Source organism: Nansenia antarctica (assembly GCF_963989245.1).
Source record: "Nansenia antarctica genome assembly, chromosome: 5".
Lineage (NCBI taxonomy): Eukaryota > Metazoa > Chordata > Actinopteri > Argentiniformes > Microstomatidae > Nansenia > Nansenia antarctica.
This window is the reverse complement of record NC_137690.1, coordinates 2310730-2326969: the sequence shown is the minus strand read 5'-3', so window position 1 is coordinate 2326969 and position 16240 is coordinate 2310730. Positions and strand designations below refer to the sequence as shown.

Below are 16240 nucleotides of genomic sequence, written 5' to 3'. Positions count from 1 at the left end.
TTACTCCAGGGAGACTGTCTAACCCTCAGTTACTCCAGGGAGACTGACTAACCCTCAGTTACTCCAGGGAGACTGTCTAACCCTCAGTTCCTCCAGGGAGACTGTCTAACCCTCAGTTCCTCCAGGGAGACTGTCTAACCCTCAGTTCCTCCAGGGAGACTGTCTAACCCTCAGTTCCTCCAGGGAGACTGACTAACCCTCAGTTACTCCAGGGAGACTGTCTAACCCTCAGTTCCTCCAGGGAGACTGTCTAACCCTCAGTTACTCCAGGGAGACTGTCTAACCCTCAGTTACTCCAGGGAGACTGTCTAACCCTCAGTTACTCCAGGGAGACTGTCTAACCCTCAGTTACTCCAGGGAGACTGTCTAACCCTCAGTTACTCCAGGGAGACTGTCTAACCCTCAGTTCCTCCAGGGAGACTGTCTAACCCTCAGTTACTCCAGGGAGACTGTCCCTGTAATCTCTATTTGTAAGTCTGCTAAATGCAACAACAACAAAAAAAGAGTAAATAAACACAGAAAGTCAATTGTTTCTGAACCCCCAATTCTGACCCTTAGTAAACACTAGGCCTGAACAGTCAACACACCCAGACAAACAATCACACACACACACACACACACACACACACACACACACACACACACACACACACACTGACCTTTAAGCTGGTGTCTGAGAATTATCAATGAATTATCAATCAATCAACAATAATCAAATTGGAGGACAGGACTTCCATACATTACAATGAGTCTGTCCTCCAATGTCTACCTAACTGGTGGAGACACACACACACACACACACACACACAAACACACACACACACACACACACACACACACATTGTGGAACAAAAAGAGATAATGAGTCGGCCATCTTGTTTGTCTGCAGGTTCTCCACGAGACCTTCCCTCAGCACACCTTCCTGATGAACGGGCTGGTCCAAGGTGTTAAGGTAGGTAGACACACCTGGTAGGACACACCTGGTAGGGTAGGACACACCTGGTAGGACACACCTGGTAGGGTAGGACACACCTGGTAGAACACACCTGGTAGGGTAGAACACACTCAAGACACGTAGTCACGCAAATGACCAGAACGTTTCTTTAAAACTGAATTTAAAAAAAATGTATATATATTTATTTTTCGTATTACGAAAGTTGAGCCCACTTGATATAACAAACAACAATTTTAGGGTCAATAAATACTTTATTATGACTTTATTGATGTAATTAGTGAATGTGATTCACTGTCTCCTCTGCCGTAGGCTACTGGGTTAGGGACACACGGCTTGTAAACAAACATAAGTTTTAGCCTAGGACGTGTTCAAAAGCAATGACTGTGTGATCATCTAGTTATGTGTAGTTATGTGTAGTTATGTGTAGTTATGTGTAGTTATGTGTAGTTATGTGTTTGTAGCATGTTGATGTTCTATCAGCGTGTTGTGACGTGTTAAACATGCAGTTAGATGTTCTACCAGCGTGTTGTGACGTGTTAAACATGCAGTTAGATGTTCGTAGCGATGTTTTGCGTGTGTTTTGATTGGAGGTGGACCAACATTCACATAAGCACATCCTCCTCGGCTGTGTTCAGCTTTCAGTGTTTGACACATCAGCTGAGAGTTTACAATCTACACTCATAATCTGGAATGGAATGGAATGGAATGGAATGGAATGGACTTTATTTGTCATTGCTACAGTACAGGTACCAAACAACGAAATTTAGGAGGGGTGGCTCCCCTGGTGTTAGGAAAGGAAAAAAAAAAACACATTTTAGAAAAAGCATAAAATCACAAGAAGGTAAGGAGCTGGTTTACATAAATAAAGGCTATGTACACAATCCACTGTACTATACTGCACAGATAGTCAACTAGGGTTGTCATATTGCACAAAAGTATTTTTTCACGTTATTTTAAAGTGTCACAGTTTGCAGGCTTGAAATGTACATGTTTGTGCCTCAGCACTAGCTGCCATACAATCCGTCCGGACTGTCCTGGGCCCAGAACTTAGGCCTTTGCTGTGTTCAGGGCCTTGACGGCCCTGTGGTAGAAGCAGTTCTTCAGTCTGTTTGTCTTAGCGGCCGGGGTCCTGTACCTCCTATTCGAGGGCAGCCTGATAAAGTGTACGTGCCCAGGGTGGGTCGGGTCCCTGGAGATCTTGGAGGCCTTCCTGAGACAGCGTGTGTTGTACAGCTCTTCCAGAGAGGGGAGGGGGGCGCCGGTGATCTTCTGTGCTGTTCTCACGACTCTCTGTAGCGCGTTTCTCTCCGCTGTTGTGCAGCTGTGGAACCAGTTGCAGATGCCGTAGGTGAGGATGCTCTCCACTGCGCCGTGGTAGAAGGCCACCAGTATCTCCTGCTTGTTGTGTTCTTTCCTGAGGCATCTCAGGGTGTATAGCCGCTGTTGTGCCCTCTTGATGGTGCCTTTTGTGTTGTCCTTCCAGGCCAGGTCATCCCGCATGTGATGTCCCAGGAATCGGAGGGTTGAGACTCTCTCCACGCTCTCTCCGTCGATGAGCAGGGGATGGATCTCGGACTTTTTCCTCCTGAAGTCTACGATGAATTCCTGGGTCTTTGACTTGTTTAGCAGCAGGTTGTTAACCTTGCACAGCTTGCTCAGTTGCTCTACCTCATCCCTGTACGCCGCCTCGTCCCCCCCCGAGATACATCCCACCACGGTGGTGTCGTCTGCAATACACATGGAAGACGACTGGAAGAAACTGACCAGACCATTAGACTGGGTTTTCCTTTAGTGAGGTTAATGGAATACCCCCCAGGCCTCTGTTACTTTGTTGTCTTTGTCCTGGACCGTCTCCTGATGTTGTCAGTGGAGGAGGTGGAGGAGGTGGAGGGTGGAGGAGGTGTGGAGGCTCCATATTTTTCCCTCCTTCTCCAAGTGCTCTCCTCCCCCCCTCCCCCCTCCCTCTCTTATCACATGTGTATTGTCTGTGCTGGGTGTTTCTAGTTGCAGATAAACTACATGAGGTCATGAGTCCATCTGGTCATACAACAACAACAACAACAACATGTCCACTGATGTTTAAGTATCACACTGTTGACTGTGTGTGTGTGTGTGTGTGTGTCCTAGGGGCTGTTGTCGTTCCTGTCGGCTCCTCTGATTGGTGCGTTGTCAGACGTGTGGGGCAGGAAGTCCTTCCTCCTCATCACTGTGTTCTTCACCTGCGCCCCCATCCCCCTGATGAGGATCAGCCCCTGGTAAGACTGGGGGGGAGGGGGGGAGGGGGGGAGGGAGGGAGGGAGGGAGGGAGGGAGGGGGGGAGGGAGGGGGGGGGGGAGAGAGGGAGGGGAGGGGGTGGGGGAGGGAGGGGGGAAGGGAGGGAGGGAGGGGAGGGGATGGGGGGGGGGAGGCATCCCCCTGATGAGGATCAGCCCCTGGTAAGACTGGGGGGGAGGGAGGCAAACAAACAGGCAGGCAGACAGACAGACAGGCAGGCAGACAAACGGGCGGACGGACGGACAGGCAGACAGGCAGACAGGCAGACAGACAGACAGACAGACAGACAGGCAGGCAGACAGACAGGCAGACAGACAGACAGAAAGGCAGACAGGCAGGTAGGCAGGCAGGCAGACAGGCAGGCAGACAGACAGACAGGCAGACAGGCAGGCAGGCAGGCAGGCAGACAGGCAGACAGACAGGCAGACAGGCAGGCAGACAGACGGACGGGCGGGCGGGCGGATGGACGGACAGGCAGACAGACAGGCAGGCAGACAGGCAGGCAGGCAGGCAGACAGACAGGCAGGCAGGCAGACAGACAGGCAGGCAAACAGGCAGACAGGCAGACGGGCGGACAGACAGGCAGACAGACAGGCAGACAGGCAGACAGACAGACAGACAGACAGACAGGCAGACAGACAGGCAGACAGACAGACAGGCAGACAGGCAGACGGGCGGGCCGACGGACAGGCAGACAGGCAGGCAGGCAGACAGACAGACAGACATACAGACAGGCAGACAGACGGACGGGCGGACGGGTGGATGGACGGACAGGCAGACAGGCAGACAGGCAGACAGACAGGCAGACGGGCGGGCGGGCGGACGGACAGGCAGGCAGACAGACAGACAGACAGACAGACAGGCAGACAGACAGGCAGACAGACAGACAGGCAGACAGGCAGACAGACAGACAGACAGACAGACAGACAGGCAGGCAGGCAGACAGACAGACAGGCAGAGAGACAGAGAGACAGACAGACAGACAGACAGACAGACAGACAGGCAGACAGGCAGACAGGCAGACAGACAGGCAGACAGACAGACAGGCAGGCAGGCAGACAGACAGACATAGTCCAGTGGTCACAGTGGTCTTTGTGTGTTGAGCTGATCACATGCCTCTCATGTGAGCTCCTCCACAGCCCAGCCAGCGGCCTCTCTGCTGCTGCATGCTGGGACCAGCCATGAGACATGGTCATGTCAATAAGGTGGTCCTTCATAATAAGAGGTGTGTGTGTGTGTGTGTGTGTGTGTGTGTGTGTGTGTGTGTGTGTGTGTCTGTCTAAGGTGGTCCTTCATAATAAGAGTCCTGTGTGTGTGTGTGTGTGTGTGTGTGTGTGTCTAAGGTGGTACTTCGCCATGATCTCGGTGTCGGGGGTTTTCGCCGTCACCTTCTCCGTCATCTTCGCCTACGTGGCCGACATCACCGAGGAGCACGAACGCAGCACCGCCTACGGCCTGGTAACCACCTCTGACCTCTGACCCCTCACCTCTCCCTGACCTCCCCCTGACCCCTGACCTCCACCTAACCCCTGACCTCCACCTGACCCCTGACCTCCATCTGACCCCTGACCCCTGACCTCCCCCTGACCTCCACCTGACCTCTCAGCTGTTTCTACAAATGGGTTTCCCATTACACACAAACCTTCAAGACAATCCATACATGGAATTCTCCCTCTCTCCTCCCCCCCCCCCCCCCCCCCCCCCAGGTGTCGGCCACCTTCGCCGCCAGCCTGGTGACCAGCCCGGCCATCGGGGCCTACCTGTCTGGTCGCTACGGCGACAGTGTGGTGGTGCTGGTTGCCACGGTGATCGCGGTGGCGGACATGGCGTTCGTCCTGCTGGTGGTGCCGGAGTCCCTCCCCGACAAGATGAGGCTCACCTCCGGGGGCTCCATCTCCTGGGAGCAGGCCGACCCCTTCTCTGTGAGTCAGGGTCAGGGGTTAGGGTTAGGGTCAAGGTTAGGGTCAGGGTCAGGGGTTAGGGTTAGGGGTCAGGGGTCAGGGGTTAGGGTTAGGATCAGGGGTTAGGGTCAGGGGTCAGGGTCAGGGGTCAGGGGTCAGGGTTAGGGTCAGGGTCAGGGGTCAGGGTTAGGGTTAGGCTCACCTCCGGGGGCTCCATCTCCTGGGAGCAGGCCGACCCCTTCTCTGTGAGTCAGGGTCAGGGTCAGGGGTTAGTGTCAGGGTTAAGGTCAGGGGTCAGGGGTCAGGGTTAGGGTCATGGTTTCTGCTACTCTCTGAGACTCAATAAGAAGAACCATGTTGAACCATGTTCTGTGTGTGTGTGTGTGTGTGTGTGTGTGTGTGTGTGTGTGTGTGTGTGTGTGTGTGTGTGTGTGTGTGTGTGTGTGTAGTCTCTGAGGAGGGTGGGTAAGGACCCCACGGTGCTGATCATCTGTGTGACGGTGTTCCTGTCCTACCTGCCCGAGGCGGGCCAGTACTCCAGCTTCTTCCTCTACCTGAGACAGGTGAGTCAAATGAAATATAATGTCAATAAAAAAATAAAGAATACAAGTAAATAGATAAAACATTCAATGAGACACTAGTTAATGGATGAAAGACGTTGATAGAAGTGTTTGTGTTTAATCATAACTGCTGCAAAACATGAAGGTTTTTCAGCTTAGATTTAAATGTTTTTAGGGTTTGATTTCTTCAGGGAGTTTGTTCCGGGAGCATGTGGTTACTCCAGGGGGAATGTCCCTGTAATTCGTAATTGTAAGTCGCTTTGGATTAAAAGCGTCTGCTAAATGGCTAAATTAAATTAAATTAAATTAAATTCTCTATACATTCCTATGGGACAGACAGCTAGCATCCTCCTCTATACAGTCCTATGGACAGACAGGTAGGTAAGTTTATTTGTTATTTGTATAGCACATTTCATACAACAGGGGCAAATTCAAAGTGCTTTATAGCATTAAAAAATGCAGAAAAAGGTAAAAAAAAAAAATATAGAGATAGAATATAAATGGATAAATAAATAGATAATGGATAGAAGGCATAGATAGATTCAGGGAGTTTGTTCCAGGAGCATGTGGCAGAGTGACTGAAAGCTGCTGCACCGTGTTTTGTTTTCACTCGTGGAATGATCAGCTGATTAGTCTCAGCTGACCTTAGGGGCCTTGCTGGGATACAGGGTGGGAGGAGATCTGATATGTATTTTGGGCCAAGACCATTTTGTGATTTGTATGTAATTAGGAGACCGGTAGCCAGTGCAGAGATCTCAGAATTGGTGTAATGTGTACAAACTTCTTTGTTTTTGTTAGGACCCTAGCAGCAGCGTTTTGAATGAGCTGCAATTTACGAACAGCTCCTTTACTATAATAGTTGTTTGGTGAGAGGAGAGGGCTATGTAGATTTGCGTGTCATCCATAGTTGTGGGAGGCAATTTTGTTCTTTTTTTCTGATGTGTCCCATTGGAAGCAGGTAGAGATTGAATAGAAGGGGGCCAAGGATTGACCCTTGGGGAACCCCACATGTCATTTTAATGTGGTCGGACACAAAGTTGCCAATGAAGACATAGTAGCTTCTGTCCTGTAGCTAGGATCTGAACCAGTTTAGGACAGTGCCCGAAACTCCTACCCAGGATGTTAGTCTGTGTGTGTAAATGGCTTAATACGGTGTCCCTCCTGGAACAATCCTCACCTACGTGGTTGTGGTTGTGTTGTGGTTAACCTTGTGGTTGTGTTGTGGTTGTGTTGTGGTTAACCTTGTGGTTGCGTTGTGGTCCAGGTCATAGACTTCTCCCCGGCGGACATCGCTGCGTTCATCGCCATGGTGGGGATCCTGTCCATCATCGCTCAGGTACACACACACACACACACACACACACACACACACACACACACCACACACCACACACACACACACACAGAACACACACACTGTCCCTCATCACACGTGTGTGTTCTGTGTGTGTGTGTGTGTGTGTGTGTGTGTGTGTGTGTGTCTGTGTGTGTGTGTGTAGACGGTGTTCCTGGGTGTGTTGATGAGGACCATCGGGAACAAGAAGACGGTGCTGCTGGGTCTGTGCTTCCAGCTGCTCCAGCTGGCCTGGTACGGGTTTGGATCAGAACCATGGTGAGACACACACACACACACACCACACACCACACCACACACACACACACACACACACACACACACACACACACACAGCTGGCCTGGTACGGACGGGTTTGGATCAGAACCATGGTGAGACACACACACACACACACACACACACACACACACACACACAGCTGGCCTGGTACGCAAAAACAATCAATCAAAATAAACTCACAATACAAAACCCATATTTGCCTAAATACTCCTTAAATCATGTTCATGGCTCCCACATGCTGTGTTCTGCTGTGTTCTGACCGCTTCCAAAGCGTGTTCTAAGCGTGTTCTAAGCGTGTTCTAAGTGTGTTCTAAGTGTGTTCTAAGTGTGTTCTAAGTGTGTTCTAAGGGTGTTCTAAGCGTGTTCTAAGGGTGTTCTAAGGGTGTTCTGACCGTGTTGTAACTGTGTTCTGACCGTGTTCTAACCATATTCTGACCGTGTTCTAAGCATGTTCTAACAGTGTTCTGACTGTGTTCTAACCATGTTCTGACCATGTTCTAACCGTGTTTTAATAGTGTTCTAACAGTGTTCTAAGAGTGTTCTGACCGTGTTGTGACCGTGTTCTAAGCGTGTTGTGCTGTGTTCTAAGCGTGTTGTGCTGTGTTCTAAGCGTGTTGTGCTGTGTTCTAAGCGTGTTGTGCTGTGTTCAGGATGATGTGGGCAGCAGGCACGGTAGCAGCCATGTCCAGCATCACCTTCCCTGCTGTTAGCGCCCTGGTGTCACGCTGCACCGCCCCGGACCAGCAGGGTGAGACTCCCCTCTCCTCCTCTCCTCCTCTCCTCCTCCTCTCCTCCTCTCCTCCTCCCCTCCTCCTCCTCCTCTTGTCTTCTCCTCTCCTCCTCCTCTTCTCCTCTCCTCCTCCTCTCCTTCTCCTCCTCTCCTCTTCTCCTCCTCCTCCTCTCCTTCTCCTCCTCCTCCTCTCCTTCTCCTCCTCTCCTCTTCTCCTCTTCTCCTCTCCTCCTCCTCTCCTTCTCCTCCTCTCCTCCTCTCCTCCTCTCCTTCTCCTCCTCTCCTCTCCTTCTCCTCCTCTCCTCTTCTCCTCTCCTCCTCCTCTTCTCCTCTCCTCCTCCTCTCCTCCTCCTCCTCCTCTCCTCTCCTCCTCCTCCTCCTCTCCTCCTCCTCCTCTCCTCCTCCTCTCCTGTCCTCTCCTCTGCTCTCCTCTTCAACCTGTGTGTGTGTGTGTGTGTGTGTGTGTGTGTGTGTGTGTGTGTGTGTAGGCGTGGTGCAGGGCATGGTGACAGGTATCCGGGGCCTGTGTAACGGGCTGGGCCCGGCGCTGTATGGGTTCATCTTCTTCCTGTTCAACGTGGAGCTGAGAGAGCTGGACCCCTCTGGAGACACCCCCACCCCCCTACAGCCTGCTGCTGAGGTAACCCCCACCCCCCTACAGCCTGCTGCTGAGGTACACACACACACACACACACACACACACACACGCACACACACACACACACACACACACCCCAACACCCAGTCACTGAGGTACACACACACACACACACACACACACACACACACCCCAACACCCAGTCACTGAGGTACACACACACTTAAATAAACATAAATATCTTTAACCCTGCTATATTATATATGATACGTTTTCGGGGCTTTTTTGTCGGACCTCAAAATGTGTGAAAAGTCGAATGCAGTACCGCGGAAATCCACCGGATGGCAGATAAGACCAGACCAGACCAGATCCATTCTGCTGTCTAATACAACAACGTGCTGATGAGGAAACATTACATGTTTTTGTTAAATGCTTCATACAAGCCCAGAACGTTGTCTGTCCCCAGTCTTTGCTGTTGTAGCGGTTCAGGTCAGAGTATCACATCTCTTACTGATATCAACATTAGTGGGGTTCAGGTCAAGACAAAATAATGTGTCAATAAGCTATGTGCTTGTATTATCAGATAGTACTCTTGATCCTGAATCCATACATATCTCACTGGTTCAGATCAGACAATCCGATCAAAAGTTATAGCAATTTTTCTAAAAACGGCGCCCCCTAGAGGCCTTATTTCGTAACTGTGGGTGGGCCACTCGAACCCACATTGTTGTAATTAATTCTATAGACCCTTATCTTCAACTTAGAAGTGAAAAACAAACTTTAGCACAAATTTTAAATGAAAACAACAATTTACCCTTAGATTGCCCCCCACTACATGAGTAACTAGTTGTTTGAAGCAAAGATCATAATGACATTATATTTCATGATGTATTTTATAGTAAGAATCGCGTCAGAAAATGTGTATGAAACAGTGGTGCTGCAGGTATGAAGGTCTCAGGCCCTATCTAATCCCATGCATGAAAATTCTGGAAAAATTAAATAAAATGTTTATAAATGTTCAATATCGTCCAAATTGACAGAATTTTACAAATGAAACATTTCCTCCAAGTATTTCATGGTTCAGGCGTTATAGGGTTAAGGCAAGTCAAGTCTTAAATATTTTCTTAATGTCAAGTCTTAAATATCTTCAAGGCAAGGGACTCTTAAATATCTTCAAGGCAAGCCAAGTCTTAAATATTTTCAATGCAAGAAGTCGTAAATATTTTCAAGGCAAGGGACGTCTTAAATATTTCTGTCAAGTCTTAAATATTTCCATAAAGTCAAGTCTTAAATATTTCCATAAAGTCAAGTCTTAAATATCTACATAAAGTCAAGTCTTAAATATCTACATAAAGTCAAGTCTTAAATATCTACATAAAGTCAAGTCTTAAATATTTCCATAAAGTCAAGTCTTAAATATCTTCAAGGCAAGGGACTCATGGGTACAAAGTCCTCCAGCGTGTTATTAAGGCAGAGGAACCTGCACGTGGGTTTAGGGGATAGAGCCTCACTGGTGTGGGGGGGGTTAGGACCGTGTTATTACAGGTTTTATCTGTTTACTTCTTACATTTGTTTATCTTCTTTTTATTGTATTTTATCTTATATTTATTGTATGAAAGGTGCTATATAAATAAAGCTTTACTTACTTACTCACACACACACACACACACACACACACACGCCTCATAGAAGCCTAACTCCTCCCTTGTCTCCTGTCTCCCCCCCCCCCCTGTAGAAGCCGGCCATCCCCGGCCCCCCCTTCCTGTTCGGGGCGTGTGCCGTGGTCCTGGCCCTGCTGGTGGCGCTGTTCATCCCTGACGAGCACCGCGGGCCCCTCCCCCTGCAGACCTGCTCCTCCGCCCGCAAGGCCAGCCCCCGCCCCCAGGGGGCGCACGCCCTCGCCGCCCACCCCCACCCCGCCAGTGACGAGGACATCCAGCCCCTGCTGCAGGACAGCAGCATGTAGCCTGCTGCACCACACACACACACACACACACACACACATAGTACACACACACACACACACACACACACATAGTACACACACACACACACACACACACACACATAGTACACACACACACACACACACACACATAGTACACACACACATAGTACACATAGTACACACACACACACACACACATAGTTCACATAGTACACACACATAGTACACACACACAGCGACTGCGAGTGTTTTGTTGACAAGACAATGTTAGTGAGGATGAGGAGGCTACTGATGAAGAGGGTACTGATAACTAGTTAACTAGTAACTAGTCCGCTGGTTACTGACGTCTCACTGAGAGACAAACTGTCCTTCCCGTTACTGAGTCTGAAGACCGACCCATGATCCTCTTCATCTCAGCTTCGCCACGTTGGACCACACCCTGTCTCTCTTCAACGTTACTGTGCAATCTAGTAGACCGCTAGGCCAGGTGTGTGGCTAGCTCAGAGTTAGACGGATATATGAGATGATTCTAGAAGAGTTGAACCTGCGAGGTGATTGATTGTTAGGAAATCGCTGTGCCATGTTTTTTACTTTTTTGGTTTTCTGTTCAGATAATTTTTTATTTTTTTGCTTTGTCGTCATTGTTTTGTTTTAATCAGCTTTACGACACCTGGTCACCTGATCAACTGGTCACCTGGTCACCTGATCAACTGGTCACCTGGTCAGGACCTGAATGTTGGGGTGCGTCTCAATCATCTTCACTCGGTTCCTCTCCTTGAGTCCTTGTTTCCTTTCCTTGGTTAGTAAGGATCTGACTGACCTGGAGAGGTGAAATCAAACCCTCCTCTGCTCTCACCTGTCAGCACTAGGAGAGGAGACGAGGAGAGGAGACTAGGAGACTAGGAGAGGAGACGAGGAGACGAGGAGAGGAGACTAGGAGACTAGGAGAGGAGACGAGGAGACTAGGAGAGGAGACGAGGAGACAAGGAGAGGAGACGAGGAGACAAGGAGAGGAGACGAGGAGACTAGGAGACTAGTAGAGGAGACTAGGAGACAAGGAGAGGAGACGAGGAGACTAGGAGACTAGTAGAGGAGACTAGGAGACTAGTAGAGGAGACTAGGAGACGAGTAGAGGAGACGAGGAGACTAGGAGAGGAGACGAGGAGACTAGGAGACGAGGAGAGGAGACTAGTAGAGGAGACGAGGAGACTAGGAGACAAGGAGTGGAGACTAGGAGAGGAGACTAGGAGACAAGGAGAGGAGACGAGGAGACGAGACTAGTAGAGGAGATTAGGAGACAAGGAGAGGAGACTAGGAGACGAGACTAGGAGACAAGGAGAGGAGAGGAGGTTAGGAGAGAAAAGAAAGCTCAGTTAAACTATGGAGGTGGACTCTTAACCGAATATTGAACTGAGGAACCATGACATTCCAAACATACCTGCCCATCACATCACTGGCCCCTCCCCCTCCTCACCACTGGCCCCTCCCCCTCCTCACCACTGGCCCCTCCCCCTCCTCATCACTGGCCCCTCCCCCTCCTCACCACTGGCCCCTCCCCCTCCTAACATACCAGCTACCTCAGATGTTTACCTCTTCACAGGACAGGTCAACCCATGACACGCCCCCCTCCCCTCCCCGATTGGCTGTTTTTCTAGCTGTTCATCACTCCGTTCAGATTTAAATCACCACTCCTCATACAGACTGTTCCCTTCATAGAGACTGTTCTCTTCATAGAGACTGTTAGAGACTGTTCTCTTCATAGAGACTGTTCCCTTCATAGAGACTGTTCTCTTCATAGAGACTGTTAGAGACTGTTCTCTTCATAGAGACTGTTCCCTTCATAGAGACTGTTAGAGACTGTTCCCTTCATAGAGACTGTTCTCTTCATAGAGACTGTTAGAGACTGTTCCCTTCATAGAGACTGTTCTCTTCATAGAGACTGTTAGAGACTGTTCTCTTCATAGAGACTGTTAGAGACTGTTCTCTTCATAGAGACTGTTAGAGACTGTTCCCTTCATAGAGACTGTTAGAGACTGTTCCCTTCATAGAGACTGTTAGAGACTGTTCTCTTCTTAGAGACTGTTCTCTTCATAGAGACTGTTCCCTTCGACCAGTGAGGGTTGGCTAGTGTAATTTCATCAAGTTGTGTTTCCCACTGATAGGTTCTTAGGCAGGGGTCCAGAGGCCCCTCCCCCCCACCTACAGGCCCCTCCCCCCCACCTACAGGGGTTCAGAGCCAGGGGAGGCTGGCCGAGGTAGACATCGGAGGACGGGCTAGTTCACCAGCCCAGCCTCCACCAGCCTCCCAGAGTGTATTCATAGCTGTGTCGCTATGGCGACGGGGTGTATTCATAGCTGCGTCGCTATGGCAACGGGGTGTACATAGCGCTCTTTGAATAGGGTCGACCAGTTCCTCTAACGAGTTGGAAAGTGCTGTCCCCACTGGTGTGTATCTACACGCCACCACCATGAACCCCCCGTGACCCCACCGTGACCCCACCACGACCCCACCAAGACCCCACTGTGACCCCACCACGACCCCACCGTGACCCCACCAGGCAGCACCATTCTCATTGGTCTGATTATTCTTTTTATTTTATTTTTTGTTTTATTTTTTTTACAATTGATGCTTTCTCAAAGATAATTGATGTCAGGAACTGAACACAAGATCTATTTTTGTATCCGACCTCTAACGGCAGTGTTACTCCAGGGTGAGGGTCGTACTGTATGTATTCTGTCAATCAGGGGAGGCTGGGGGAGGTAGACATCGGAGGCCCGGGGCTCATTCCCTTCCCAGCGTTACGTAGAGGCCCGTCCTCCGATCTCTACCTCCCCCAGCCTCCCCTGCTGTAAGCTGTCGGAAAACCTTACTTATGACATATCTCTACAAATACCTTATATAGTATGGAACATGTTCAATAACTTCAAGGATTTTGGAACTTTTATAATGCAAGCACTTGCTATATTTTAAGACTACGGCTAATGACTTTAGCCACCGTAAATCGCTAAACCAGAGCGATATCACTTATGCAGTACATGAGCCGTGTTTCCACCAGGACTATGGTGATAGGGTTGTTGACGTGACTCTTGCAGTGTACATGATGCCGACATGATGTTTGCTGAATACTGCACCTTAATTTCAATGAAAAAACGTGTGCCTAAAAAATATATTCATGTTAATACTTTTGAGCTGTTGTTACAAATGTCTTTTTTTATGACGTTGAACGATGTCTTTTAAGTTGTGTATTTGTAATTGCTTTGTTTTATCTCAAAACATAATGATTTTTTTGAAATAATATCTACGATAATAATAATAATAATAATAATAATAATAAAGAGAAATGTATTATATGAAATCTGATTGGATGAGATTTGACTGTATTTTTTGGGGGGTTGAAAGTAATACACACATCAGCAGTGTGTAGTAATATTACACACATCAGCAGTGTGTATTAGGCTACAGGGGTCTCTATTAAAGATGCTTTTCAGCACGATCTGTGTCTGCCAGGTGAAGTCCAGTCCTGTTCCATCAACAACTAACCCCCCCCCCCCCCAGAACAAGGTTTATACTCTGTTGGAGACTGAGTATGTGTATTATGAGCCCAGATATTAGCACAGGAACACACGTCGTATCGGGGTCATTTTTTAAATACGGTGCCTTTTCCGTCCCCAGTACTAAATCATGTTGTATTTTGTCTAAATTTGGACAAATACTAATTCCATTAGGTTTTTCATGTATAGTCAATTGTTATTTATTATGAATACAATGACATGGGCTTCTAAGTTGTTGTTTTCTACATTTTAAAAGCTTTGGTTAAAGATGTAAATTTGATTTTGCATGGGATTTGGGATGTCCCCAGTGTCGTTCATTCAACTTCAATCCCAAAAATAACTATTAAAAACATATACATTTCCAAATATGTTATTATTATTTCATTTTCCTGATCAATATCTATTGAAATCAAATATAGTTTTTATCCATTTAAAAAAAAAAAATGTACAGAAAATGAAGGTTTTGCTTACAATATTGCTTATCCCTGCGATCACTGTCCACCCTGTTATGCTGTGTTAATGTCCCTTTTAAAAGAAAACCATATTTCTCAATCACATCACTCTCATGAGGTGACATCACATCAGTGGAGGGGATTTCAAATGTGGTAAGCTGTGTGATTTTCTACCTCTTTTACCATCTGATTTTTATGTTTTTATCCAGTGAGTTTAATCCAGTGTCCACCCTGTTATGCCTAAATATTGAGGAGATCAATCAAATTGAAAAATTTCAAAAAAAAGTATTTAGTGCAAATTAGATTCCTCATCAAGTATTCATGGTCATTCTAGGCATTATGCTAACACAGGCAGGCTAAAGGCTAACTTTAACTCAAAATGTCCACCCTGTTAGTTTCCACCCTGTTATGTGTCCACTCTGTTCTGGAGACACTCTCCCTATTCAACTACAGAGGGTATTCTAAATAAAATAAAATGTAGGTGCCTGAGCTCGACCACTATGTTTTTCAGCAAGCTAGATATGTCCTTTATATAATAGAACATTCAAATATAGATAAATCAACAATTTATTTTTGAACAAGTTATGAAGTCCAAATGGCACCGTATAAAAAAAATGACCCACCGGTGTTCACCTCCGAATGTCTGGTGGTTGTGTGTTTATGCTGCGTCACTGCGTCACGTTGCGTCAAGCCTTTCATTTGACTGACGCCTAATCAATGCTGGTCCCATATATGGGCACGTCCGCTGTACCTAGCCCATATATGGGCATGTCCTCCTTCCCGGCCTAGCCCAATAGGCGGCGATGTTGACACCGACACGCGGTTACCCAATGAAGTTGCCCCCACAATGCACCACTCGTGAATGCGTTTTTAAAAATTATAAGAGTTATTTACCGAAATGTGAAGTTATTTTCCACGTAACTTTCGAGAGGTTTAAAGATGATTGTGTGCACGCGCTATACATTAGTGCACTTAACGGTTTATAGCATCACTTTTGCAAACCCTTTTGTGGAACACTATCAGCTTTGTATGACCGCTGTCCGGCTCGAGCATTCGGCATGATCTTTCTGGTTCATACAAGTGATGATCGGGACGCTCACAGCTCATCTGTGAAAGGTGCATCTCATTGTTACGCTGGCACCTCAGCCCTCTGAGTATGAACTGAAGAGACATTTTTGAAGATGTTTAAAAGCAAAATAAAAAGTACAAGCGTGGAGGACTCCGACATTACGTGGTGTGGTATACGAGCTGTGCAGTGTGAAGACTACCTCATCGAGCGTGAACCACGCGCATTCGTGCGTTTCATACGAAATAAGACGCGTTAAGACACATGGTTGTAGTGATGTTACGCTCGACGCAATGTGCGTCGATACAAATGTATCAGTAGATAGAGTAATAGATACAAATGTATCAGTAGATAGAGTAATAGATACAAATGTATCAGTAGATAGAGTAATAGATACAAATGTATCAGTAGATAGAGTAATAGATACAAATGTATCGATGCTTGTGTCAATTTGGTTAAAAGTTAAAACCACGTGACTACTCGAACGAAGCTTCGTACGGCACACGAGCACCTCTGACCGGTGTGTCAATCATTCCGCAGACGAGGCAGTGGTCCAAGTTTGGTTCTGCA

At 47.9% G+C, this 16240-nt stretch overlaps 1 protein-coding gene across 1 annotated transcript in view; it reads left to right on the top strand.

The window, feature by feature from the left end:
• Positions 1-10618, top strand: part of mfsd14bb (major facilitator superfamily domain containing 14Bb) — a gene marked incomplete at its 3' end in the record, with an annotated part of 26068 nt that extends 15450 nt beyond the window's left edge. The window contains exons 3-12 of the mRNA XM_080532906.1: positions 890-952; positions 3083-3210; positions 4573-4687; positions 4936-5151; positions 5580-5693; positions 6955-7026; positions 7190-7302; positions 7975-8072; positions 8543-8694; positions 10388-10618. Coding sequence (XP_080389032.1) covers positions 890-952; positions 3083-3210; positions 4573-4687; positions 4936-5151; positions 5580-5693; positions 6955-7026; positions 7190-7302; positions 7975-8072; positions 8543-8694; positions 10388-10618 — 1302 coding nt within the window. The remainder of the gene's footprint in view (positions 1-889; positions 953-3082; positions 3211-4572; positions 4688-4935; positions 5152-5579; positions 5694-6954; positions 7027-7189; positions 7303-7974; positions 8073-8542; positions 8695-10387) is intronic.
• Positions 10619-16240: the final 5622 nt, after the last annotated feature.